The sequence below is a fragment of the Morus notabilis genome, unplaced genomic scaffold (genome assembly GCF_000414095.1).
Source record: "Morus notabilis unplaced genomic scaffold, ASM41409v2 Scaffold794, whole genome shotgun sequence".
NCBI classification, from domain to species: Eukaryota; Viridiplantae; Streptophyta; class Magnoliopsida; order Rosales; family Moraceae; genus Morus; species Morus notabilis.
In genome coordinates this window covers 495,426-507,504 of record NW_010359940.1, presented here as the reverse complement: position 1 = coordinate 507,504, position 12,079 = coordinate 495,426, and the positions used below count along the sequence as shown (strand labels likewise).

Below are 12,079 nucleotides of genomic sequence, written 5' to 3'. Positions count from 1 at the left end.
CCCCCCCCCCCCCCCCCCTCAAAATAACCCTTCAAAATCATCTGAATGATCCATTGGCTAGACACCTTCTGAACCCATTACTATTTGCACAAAGTACTTCCACCAGACTAATATATCCCCTCCTTGAGATTTATTAAGTTAGCCTGGGCCTAATTCAGAAGAGATAATCATGTCTACTTTATAAAGATCCAGTTTAGTTTACTAGTGGACACATCAGTAAAGAGGAAGTTATTTATCAAAAGAAAAGTGGAAGTTTGATACCCATGAAACTTCAGAATATAGTAAAGATTAGTTTCCATCGTTGAATGTCTTACTCCCCACCTCGTTTAATATTTTTCTACTTATAATAGACATGCAATAATCACCCCGATTCAAGACAAGAGGGAGACAAGGATTTATTCTTCATATGTTAATATCAGGATCAAGAAAGTTTTTTAAAAAGAATCTCACAGGAAGAAGCATTAGAACACCAATGGGAACAACCGATGCTAAGTCGGTCAAAGTTCTCCGCAGGGCCTTCTTTTCCTTCTCTGTCAGTTCATCTCCTATCAGGGCCCTTCTAACCAAACCCGTTGAAGCAACTACGTCAATGGCTAGAAGCTGTGTTCCTTGCCAGACATCCTGTCAGATGAATTATGCATTGGAGTACCATACCACAACATCAATAGTAGCAACAATCAAAGAGTATCTTCTGCCTAATGAAAGCGAAATAAAATAAAACAAAAACAAAATCATACCGTGCTAGCTTCTTTAAGCTTGTCTAATGATTTTTCAATAATATTTTCTTTCTTCTCAACCTGGACCAATTGAGTAGCTCCAGCACCATCACTGTATATAGAACTATCATTTGGAAGCTCGATGTCCTAACAAAAATGCAGATAGAAATCGGTGAAAAGTATTCAGTAATCTTGATGTCAATTAGAAACTAGTCTGTGCAACATTGTATGCCAACATATGCTACCCTCTGTTTCCATCTCTCTCATACACACGCTTCCTACTGCTTTTAGCCTTTAAGGTTTCTAAGAAAATCTACAACGATGAACACAAATTTATTAATCAACAGTGCAAGATCTACCTCCTCATTATCTGACTGATCAGCACTTCTTTGAACCCGTTTTTCAAGTTCTATAAGTTCATTTCTTAGAAGCTCAAAACGATGGAATTCATTTAGTTCTGAGTCTGCTAAACTTGAAGCAGTCTGCTCAACAAATTCATTTTCCTGCATACAAGAAATCAGAGAGAAAAATAATAATCCATGCATACCATGAAGATGTAACAAAAATATCAAACAATAAATTAACGAGTTGTTAATTAGCAATCGAAGTCATAAATAAAACAAGAGAGAGTGCAGAGCATACTGAATCATCTAAAATCAAATCAGGCATGGGCTTCCTAGTTGGGAAACGCATAAAGAGGCTCCATACACCACGATTCTTAACACCAACTCTGAAAAATGTTTAAAACAAAGAGTATTAGATTTTCAATAAAAGCATTAAATTTCAGTAATCCCAATCGAAGAAGGGAAAGGATGCTTTTATAACATAAATCATCACTGACTAGAACTAAAAATCGTTTCACTAGTCACACCTGTCACTCCTATCTGACTTGAAATTACCACTCTTTCTTTTCTTCCCGTTTAGAAACTGTTGCTGTTCACTAGCAGACGGCTGGGAATGATTATCGTCAACCCCATAAGATTAAAAAAGAAGGAAACAAACATGAGCAAATAATTAAGAAACCACTAAATTCAAAAGCATCACGAATGCTAAATAATATGTACATAAAGATGTCAACATAGAGGACTTGGAGCTAACCATTAAGGGAGCGAGAAACGCAACTATGGTGCATAGGTTGGCATAAATAATTGATGGCAATATAGGGTAGGTAGCTTAATCAAGAAATGAAAATCATAATGAAATTTTAGGCATCAATGCCATATGAGTCTATACAACTTTTAGCATCATTAGTTTCCGAAGAACTAAATATACAATGAAGATGCGAGTAGTTATGACTCTACTACCATCAAAAACACTGATAAACATTCATCATCGTGGAGTCCCTTTTAATTAAAATCATGAAACATTTAAAAAGCATCCAAGTTGCAGAACCAAGACAGAGAAAGAGATAAGAGAGTTGAAGAATTCTATATAGAGAAGAAAAGAACACGTTTGTTCAATAATTCATCAGGTCTGAAACATTAATTCTGCTCAAGACTATTTATACATAAGCATTTTAGCACAACTACGAAATACATGACAAAAATTACAAGTAAAAATAATATTTAAATTCAAATAACAACTAGAATCCTAGATAATAGATAAAACTTATGATAGTTCTAGAGCAATTAGATTCCATTTTTATGCCTAAAAGAAGTCCAAATTCTGTCATCACGCTCTCCATCAATACGTGTTAGTGGTCAATATAAAGTTCAAAATTCTCGGCAAATTAATAACAAGGAATGAGGAAGACCTGCTGAAGGGAAGCTGCTTTTGCTCTGAAGGATGCCTCCAGAAATTCAGCTTCCTTTTTAAGCTTTCTTATTTTCTCAAGGTCAGAACAAGCGGCCTTTAAATGCTCTTTTCCAGAGTTAGAACTTGAAACGTGCAAATATTGAAGCAAATTCTCAAGTCTTGTCAGAGCTTCTTCAACACTCTCCAATGCCTGACACCAAATGGCAATTAAACTGCCTTTAAAGGTTAAACAATAACACTCTTAATTTCCCTAATCTTGTACACTAAAGCATCCGTGTATATATATATATATATATATATATATTAATAAAGATTACATGAGGGATCAAACCCCCACCCAAAGACCTCCGCAACCCACCTTTCCATGCCATTAGCCCAAAGGGTCCTAGACTTTTTATATAGTATTCATATAAATACACACACACACACACACACACATATATGAAATAGAATATCATCATTTAGCAGACTAGAACACCAAAGTCCAAAATCAAATAAGTTACATCCCAAGAGTCATCCCAAGAGTAATCACTTTATTGATTTAAAGAATTTACTTGGAAAATCTGACACTGGAATGTAGTTAACGTGGTAGACAGTGAACTTTACTATTCTATAGGGCAAGTCACATGGTTTTTATCTTAAAGTTCACCATACTTCAGTTAATCAATAATCATGACTTTTAAGTTTATAGAATCTCTGGAAATCGGAGGATATATATGAAAGGAAATGAGCCACCGATACCATGGTGTCAATTAAATTTCATTGAATTAGCCAGGGTACCAGAACTTTTCAAGTCTAACTATTTGAATTAATATCCAATCAATGAACCTATTAAAAAATATTAAATATATGAAGAATGAGGTGGTAACATTGGAAATATCCAGCAAAAACACAATAAGAGTCTAGGACTGCTAAACTATAAGTCATAGCTGACTTAGAAATTCATATGGGAAATTTTGAATGCACACTTTGAATAAACTTGATTGATGAGTGACGATACCAACCTTGTCAAAGGAATCAGACTCTTTCTCAGATGGTGAATAAGATCCACCACCAATCCTCCCAACAGAATAGTCAATATTGTTTTCCATCTTTTTATCACTGCATTTTATTTTGGAAATACTATTTTCAGAGAAGAACCAATCTAAACACATTTCATGGTCAGATTAAAAGGACATAGAATTAAGACAGGGAATATAAAGGTTTTGAGTAGCTTACTTTAATATCCCCAGTTCGTCCATGCACTCCATTAGCTTGTTGTGCCTAAAGATCAAAAAGTAGAATATATTCTATCAAAATCACTGAACTGCAGCCCTTTATTGCACAATAACCAATGAACCACCGATTTAATTACCCTCTTGACAAGAACTTTGCTGCCTTAACATTAGAAGGGTTGTCCAGCCATGTGCTGTACTTGATAAAACTTTGCATCCAATGAGAGCACACATCTAATACTTGCAGTATCGCCTCAGTGGTGGGGGGACTTTCTCCTTTTTTTCTATGGCCATGGGACTCTTTAGGAGTACCAACATTGCCTGGATAAAATGGAAGCCAATCCAACTCTTCACAAACTACCTATGGAATTCAAAAGAGTTCAAATATCATAAATAAACCATGAAAAACAGCTATAAGATAATGCTGCCCAAACATACTGACCTCTACGTATAACTGATAAGAGCTTATTGATGACAGCTGAGGATAATACAAAACACTTCCGCCGACGAGGAACCTGTACAAAGAAAGATGATACCAGAAAATGACTAAACTACTTAAATAACGTCAAAATGAAAAGGAAACAGAACTATTTGCACCTCACAAAGCCTTCAAGCGGGTGATCTGTTACATCAAAACCATTTGAAGATAGAAAGGATTGTGTATGTCTGCCCAAGGCAATAAAGAATCCAAATATGGCCAAATCTCTCTCCAAAACCTGCGTTAGATCAACATTGACTTCTGTAACGTATTATCTAACAAAAACAAAGCAACTACATGAACAAAATAGGCAGGCCTACAGAATACACAACTAACCATTTATTTAGGCTTACAATGCGCTAGATTCCACAAAGTTGACCATTAATAAAACAAGATACACACAATAGCGTTATGCTAAAATCAATTTGCATAGATAACAAAATTGGAAGTGGCAAATCGTAACTCCCAAATCTCTATAGTAGGTACTTTGCCTTACCGTTAAGTACCAGTTTCAAGGATCAATGAGCCTAAGATTAACATGTCACACTATTCTGACACCTGATGTAATAAAACTAATACTATCGTCGAGTATGAATTTTCAAATCAATATGTACCCATTTTCAAAGTAAAATATTTAGATGCCTTAAGTACTAACCTCAATACTTTCAGATGTTGTTAGTCTGGACCATATTTTCTCCCTATCTATAGCTCGCTGCAACTGTTTCTGGATAAGATCCACCCAGAAAACAACCTCCTCTGAATCACGATCGTTTTTTATTCTACATGCTACTGCTCGGGGACCAAAATGAACAAGAAATTCTCGGCCAAGCCCAATTTCCTTCAAAGAATGATAAGCCTGGCGTATAGGGATAAAATCAACCACCATGTCCATCAATCTACCAGTTATATCTGGAATTGTGGTAAAAAATTGTGAGCATGAGACTTTTGCTGGACCAAGTTTTGTAATTGCAGCATTGCAAGTCAGCGCAAGCATAAGCATTGATACATCAGTCGACTCAATAAATGGCCCATTCCGAGATCTGGCAGTTTATAGTTTAAAGTAACATTAGTTCTGCATAAATTTGGTATAACAAAAATAGGCATTAGACTGGATTTAATAACATACAGAGAGGTTGCAGCAGTAAAGCCTGGGTCTCCTTCAATATAATTTACAAAGGATGTCACCGCCCTTGGAACTTGCTCAGACCAAAACCACTCGTAAGCTTCAGGTTGCTTTGTTGATATCTTATCCCTAATTGAGCTCTCAAGGCAAGCTGATTGCCGTATTAAACTGCCTCAGTCCAAAATTTAACTACGTTGAAAACTCTAGGCCACATGAAAAATAATATACTGGATGCAGAATGTAAAAAACCAAGGCGGACAGGAACAACAAACACATGATAAGATGTTATTCATCATTCTCCACACCAACTTCGCATATTATAATTCCCTTCATTGCAAAAGGCTCATTTTAGTTTTTACAAAAATAAGATAATTGTCTCTAAGATTGTAAGATCTCAGCATTTGATTATGAAATTGAATATACAGAAGTTGTGTCCCATGGAGGAAAAGAACTTTAAGATAGAAAGCTTGTTAATTCATTAAACTGGTTCAATCTTAGTTGTATTTAAATTTCTGCTCAAGTCACGAATCCATTAGTGGATTCACAATGAAAGCACATTGGTATTCTCGAAAAAGCATGGACAATTATCCGACTAGTTTTCACATAATACTTAAGTACTTAAAGTACGACTATTTTCAATACAAAGAAATTTACTACCTCCTTTGAACGAAAATATTTACATCCCCATCTCTACCATCACCTCGGGATGCAATCTCGCTTGCAGCTTGCAGTAAGGAATATGTGGAAGCCTGAAAATATCATAAGCCTTAACAGAGCTTCAAAAAGGGTATTTGGTAGCAAAACTTTTATGAAAAAACTAACAATTCACTATAGCAAGAATAATGACATCTAATCAAATATTACCATATACACATACGAACTACCAATCAGTAAGCTAAACCATAAGACAACATACAGATGACAGGTCTTAAAAAGAAACTTGCACAAGCTTATGAATTATGATAATACCTGATAAGAAAGTGCTTTCACCCATGCATTTCTGTCAATGCCAAGCCAAGCAGAAGAAAACCAAGTCAGTTTCGAAAATGGGTTTTGTTCTTTAATTGCCAACTCAAAAACCCTTGCTGATTCATGCAGAAATTGAACAAGACCATCGCTGTCGCTGTTTAGCGACCGGTTTAGTTTTTCCCTTACGTCCTCAACATCACTATTGGTTGTTGCTTGGGGAGTCCCATTGACCGTAACGCCATCATCGGCGGCAGAAAAAGGGAGGAGGTTTCCCATTCTTCTCGACCTTTTAAATGTCAGATACTGATTTCTACATCCAATCGGTCGTAATTTAATAATATGATTGCTTTTTCCCGACAACACAGATCTTATAAGGCATATCTTTCTTGAATTGCCCCAGCAACTCAACAGGTGATCCAAGTCAGAAACTTTGTTGCATGAATAATGCATTCTATTTGGCTTCAGTGGAAGCCTTGGATTTGAAGAGCTGCAGATATAAAAGCACAAATGTTCCTTACAATGCCAAGTTAAAGATCACTAACATGAACATTAAAACTTTCAATTACAATGCCAAACCCTAAATTTCTAAAATTTTCCTACCAAATTTTCGTTTCTAGAACCCGAGTAGGAAAGTTCCATTGCAATAAGGGAAACCGCAAACCTAATTTCCGCCTCAGTCTAATCACTCAATGCCACAAATAATTTCAACAATTTTAAGACGTACGAGTAAACTGCAAGTAAAGATCACTAACATTGAGCTGAAATAATACTAAACTATAAAAATCGAACTATTTTATCCAAATGAATGATCAATTCTTATCCTTTCCTCCATTTTCTCTAGTTTCTCAGCAGCGAAACAGCAACAATCTCTATAGCCAGAAATAAAAAAAAATTTCTATTTAAAAATTTCATCAACAACATAAAATCTAAACCCGTTCATTTCATCATTTCGAATTTAAAATTTGAGTTTTACTATAGTAAAAAACTCTAAAAAAATAATCAAATCTAACTTTTTTTACTATAATAAAAAATATTTATATAAATCACATTTTAACTCAAATTAAAAACTCAAGTCTCAAATCAAATTAAAAACTGTTAAACGCCCTAAATCTCTATCCATTTCAAAGATTCAGATAACTCGACTAAAAATAAACAATACAGTTGCGACAGCATAAAAAATGAAATAAAATAAAAGGAGTGAAATGAGAAATGACTAAAGTGAGAACCTGGGTGATAGAAAGCTGTTATGGCTCATTTTGGCAGCCATAAACGTGAAACACAGAATCGGCAGAGAAAACTTGTTTGGTTCGCAGGAAAATTCATGAAAGGGAGGGAAAACGCAGAGAGAGAGAGAGAGAGAGAGAGAGAGAGAGAGAGGGTGACGTGGCAGAAATCGGTGTTCTATCCGTAGACGTGGAGAAGCAAGTAATCACACAACCTTTTTGTTTAGTTGTTTCTGTAATCTCTCTTGGTCTTGGTCGCCACTCGGTCACAGCTACACGATTCTAGACTCGAGAGTAGCGAGTGATGGTGAATTTTCCATGCTTACGTGTAAGCTTTTCGACCCCCAAAAGCGTACGGTAATGGGCTTTCTCTTCTCTCGGCCCAAATTCTTATAATGGGCTATGGGCCACCGAGACGGTAGTAAATAGTATATTTAGGGCGTTTATTCATTTAAATTTTTAATTTAAATTAATATGTGATTTTATATGTAAGATATTTTTATTATAGTAAAAAAGTTAGATTTAATTATTTTTTAAAATTTTTTACTGTAATAAAATTTAAATTTTAAACTCAAATCGATAAAATGAATGAGATTTTAAAAAACTAAATAGCATATTTAAAATCATTTACATGATAAACAACAATTTATCATATAAATGATTCATTTATAATTAGTAAAAAATAATTTACTAATCTATATTTAGTGGAAACAAATATTTTTGCAAGTCATAAATAGAAAATTTACGTAAAAAAAATCTTTTTACTAATTATAAATAAACTACTATTTACTTCAAATAATTTTAAAACCTACTATTTACCTCATTTAATTTTAAAAATATGTATTTCTTACCATTTCTCTTCGGGGCATAAAGGGATTACCATACATATGCATGACCTGTATCTTCCACAAAAATGGGCATAACTCTACGTTTGTTTCCCAAGCTCTCTCTAGCTTAATACCATCATGAAAAGTCTCCACACACGGTACTTTCACCTCACTAGGAATGCGGAAACGCCATAGAATTTTCCACCATTTATTATTCATTCCCAAAGCTAAACCTAAAATCACATCCCAATTCTAGCGGCTAAACATTTTTGAAAATAGAAGAAAATAAGCCAATATGAAAATTTTATGAAAGTATATAGGCTAATTTTTAATTATAGAAATTAATAGGTCATAACTTATCAAGTTATGATTCATAACCAGATAAATTATGGACAAACTTATCAAGTTATAGTTCATAACCAGACAAATTATAGACGAAAACAGTAATTTAACCTATTTATTAACTTATATAAACTATTGACCTATTAATTTTAATTCATCTCAAGTCTTAATCTATTTTCTTCTTTCTTCCAACTATTTTTATCTATTAGTGGCCCACTCCAATTGAAGTTGCAAATGAACTTGGCCACGATACAATCCTCCATGACATGGCCCGGTCGCGAACTTGGACGAGAAATCCATACATTATCACAATTTCCTATTCACCATCAAAAACCACCTAACTAAAAACCTGCCCCCACAAAATGCTATGTCATGTATAGGACGGATCACACCCCACTTTTGGCATAAAGAAAACTGAAGTTCAAAAAATACATAGCTTTGAGACATCAATAGTATGTTTATTTACACAACTTAAGTTACAACTTGAGTTGTATATGTAAGAAAAAAATATTATAATAAAAAAATTGAATTTAAATTTTTATTAGAGAAAATACTGTAGATTTAAGTCATAAAATAAACAAGGCCGAATATTTCCCAAGCCACTAGAGAACTAGATTTGACGATCAACATCTATTCTTGCTTTGTTACAAGAGCTCTATTAAAAAGCCTAATGCCCCAAAAACTTATTCCTCCATCACCGTTTGTCCGGCACTTCTTTTTTATTATTACTTTTTCTATCTCAAAGATTTTCAAGGACCTACCTTTCAATTATTTGAAAATAAAACTTGAAAAATGTGTTTTTTTTTTTTCTCTCTAATGATTGAAGCAAGCGGATTTTACGAAGTCTTTCTTTTCTTTTTTCTTTTTCTCCCGAAGTACCTCCTTTTGATTATGGAATTTCCCTATCAAATTAAAAGATATGGAGGATCCTTGGTATTTGATAAGAAAACTTTTCGAGGAACTTCTTTAATTTCGTTGTAAATATTTTTGCGCAATTGAAAATCTTGCACATGATATGTGTACATATACGGACATGATCATGACATCACAAATTTTATTTTATTTCTGTACTCATGCATTACATGCTCAACAACTTTCCTTTTCTTTTTCTTTTTCTTTTTCCTTACATATATTTCCTTTTTTTAAATAAAAAATTAATGGTCTGCTTCTATTTATTTTAAAACTTCACATTATGTTAAAACTACACTGCCAAAACAAAAAATAAAAGTTCAAAAGTTTATGTCGTTTATATTGAAAAAAAAAAAAAACAACTATACTCAACATAAACGGCATGTCGTTTTTTTTTTTCTTTTACCGAAAAGGTATGTGACATATTATCATTTGTATCACAAAAAGCTACGTCCTTTTCTAAGGAAAACGACATTGAATGAAAGTACATGTATTAGTTTTTCTCTTGAACAGAAACTGAATTGATTATTCCCTTAAAAAAAAAAAAAAGAAATTGGTTGTTAAAATATAACAGAGTAAACATGAAACGCCATGTCAAAGAATAGTTGTAATGCCTAAAAACCCACTATACTTAAAAACGACATGTATTTTTTATTTGTGAGGAAAGGACTAAGTCGTTTGTATCTCAAACAAACAACATGTTTTTGTCAAAGAAGAAAAACGACATTGATTGACCATATGTCGTTTTTCTTGAGGGAAAACGAAGTTTCTTAAACGGTTGTCCAATTGGCTGTATCACGTCTGCCCCTTCCCATACCTTCTCTCTACTTAGTCATGTTCCATTTCTCTCCCACTCCCACTCCCATTTCCACACTCTCTCTCTCTCTCCCTCTTCCTCTTCCTCTTGCCCTAACTTTGTTCTCTCTCTAGAATCGACATCTCTATTAAAAACTATTTCATCCTAAATTTTGAACTCCTTTAACGTTACAAATTTAGTCCCTCAGTTAAATTCCTAAAATATATTGGATAGAAAGTGTTAAAATATCGGTAGTAAGTTATAAAAACAAAGGGTGATCAATTTCCGTTCCTACCATTTCCTACAAATTAAAGTGACACTAAACATCCAATATATCTTTCCACAACAATGTTCATGCATTTAAATTTACCAGCAATAAAGAAAACAAGAAGATTACAGTTTATTGTTTCGGAATGAAAGGTTAGTAGATTTCGAACACAAGTTCATATTCAAAATATGACAATGAAGCACACAAATAAACTAGCAACCAAATAAAAGCTATCCCATAAGCAGCGTAATGAATCTCTAACCTTAAAACTAACAAAGAAAAGGCATGTGTTTGACTAAACTTGGGGAACCTCCTATATCACTAGTTCATTATTTTCTTCTATGCCTATTCAAACAAGGACTTTTTCCACCTAAAAACTCCTCTAAACTCAAATATTTATTCCTAAAGTATAAAAACACCAACCTTAGAAAGTTCTGGTTTTTTAATCAGCAATCACACATTGGTCGTGTTTATGTGCTTTGTTGTTGTTAGTGTTTGGGATTAGATTTTTCCTTTTCATTTATGCTTTACAGTTTAGTTTGTTTTTAAATTGTTATCGATCCATGCAATAAATATGTTAACTTATCAAGAGTTAGGTTATAAACAATTGACTTTCCTGGCTAGCTCCACGTGACATTAGGGAAATGGAAGGCAGTGTCCGCCCATGAGCAACTTAATTACATGCAATTTTTAGTTTTGAATCGACAAAGAAGACAACTAGCATATATATAAGGAATTGCCAGAACATCCTAGTAGAGTAGTGCGTATTTTAGTGGACGTTTAGTTCGTAGATTTAGAATCATAATTCAGAATCATTCTCATTTTACGTGTGTTTTTTATGAGAGAAAAACACTATAGAAAATCATGAATCATGATTCAGATCAGAGACGAATACAAAAAATAAACATATCTTTAATTTCACCCCCGTTTGTTGATATCTTTCACACGTGACAGCGAGTTATCATCTATTCATTGATATATGCAATCTTTTTTTTTTTGAATAAAGTATACATATAACAATCTTTTAATATTAAATGATCGATAAGATAACTTTTTAAATACCTGCCAATAAAAAAAGTGATCTCATACACAACGTTAGTTGTAAGTTGTAGTGTGCATCAAACCTGCTACCTGTCAAAACCACTTGTGCCAACCTAGTCAAATTTAACGCCAAAAAAGAATTACATTAATAATGATTTTTTTTTTTAAATAGCTAAAACTTGACATTAACACTCCAATTTTACATTGGATTTGAAATGCTCCAAAATAATTTTGGTTATATTATTTTGTCTAAGCAATAAAATGTGGGGCATATAACAATATGCAATTATTGGATTTAGCTACCGTTGGCTGCATTTTTATGCGCACGATAAGCGTACGTAGCAGGCATCTCCACCAATGATATGTCGTGATCAATGCACATGTGATATAGTAGAACTTTAACTTCCTTGGAAAAAAA

General features: G+C 33.7%; 1 protein-coding gene across 2 annotated transcripts in view; it reads right to left on the bottom strand.

Annotated features, from left to right (window-relative positions):
• LOC21402131 overlaps positions 1 to 7,737 on the bottom strand; it is an 8,547-nt gene extending 810 nt beyond the window's left edge. For both annotated transcript variants that reach the window (XM_010095475.2, XM_024163897.1), the window contains exons 1-16: positions 7,482 to 7,737; positions 6,256 to 6,742; positions 5,944 to 6,035; positions 5,290 to 5,454; positions 4,819 to 5,203; positions 4,283 to 4,401; positions 4,128 to 4,200; positions 3,826 to 4,046; positions 3,690 to 3,734; positions 3,476 to 3,572; positions 2,470 to 2,661; positions 1,588 to 1,667; positions 1,359 to 1,446; positions 1,076 to 1,219; positions 738 to 863; positions 451 to 621 (exon numbers count right to left, since the gene is read on the bottom strand). In XM_010095475.2, coding sequence (XP_010093777.2) covers positions 451 to 621; positions 738 to 863; positions 1,076 to 1,219; positions 1,359 to 1,446; positions 1,588 to 1,667; positions 2,470 to 2,661; positions 3,476 to 3,572; positions 3,690 to 3,734; positions 3,826 to 4,046; positions 4,128 to 4,200; positions 4,283 to 4,401; positions 4,819 to 5,203; positions 5,290 to 5,454; positions 5,944 to 6,035; positions 6,256 to 6,742; positions 7,482 to 7,522 — 2,526 coding nt within the window. In that variant the 5' untranslated portion in view covers positions 7,523 to 7,737. The remainder of the gene's footprint in view (positions 1 to 450; positions 622 to 737; positions 864 to 1,075; positions 1,220 to 1,358; positions 1,447 to 1,587; positions 1,668 to 2,469; positions 2,662 to 3,475; positions 3,573 to 3,689; positions 3,735 to 3,825; positions 4,047 to 4,127; positions 4,201 to 4,282; positions 4,402 to 4,818; positions 5,204 to 5,289; positions 5,455 to 5,943; positions 6,036 to 6,255; positions 6,743 to 7,481) is intronic.
• Between the last annotated feature and the right edge of the window lie 4,342 nt (positions 7,738 to 12,079).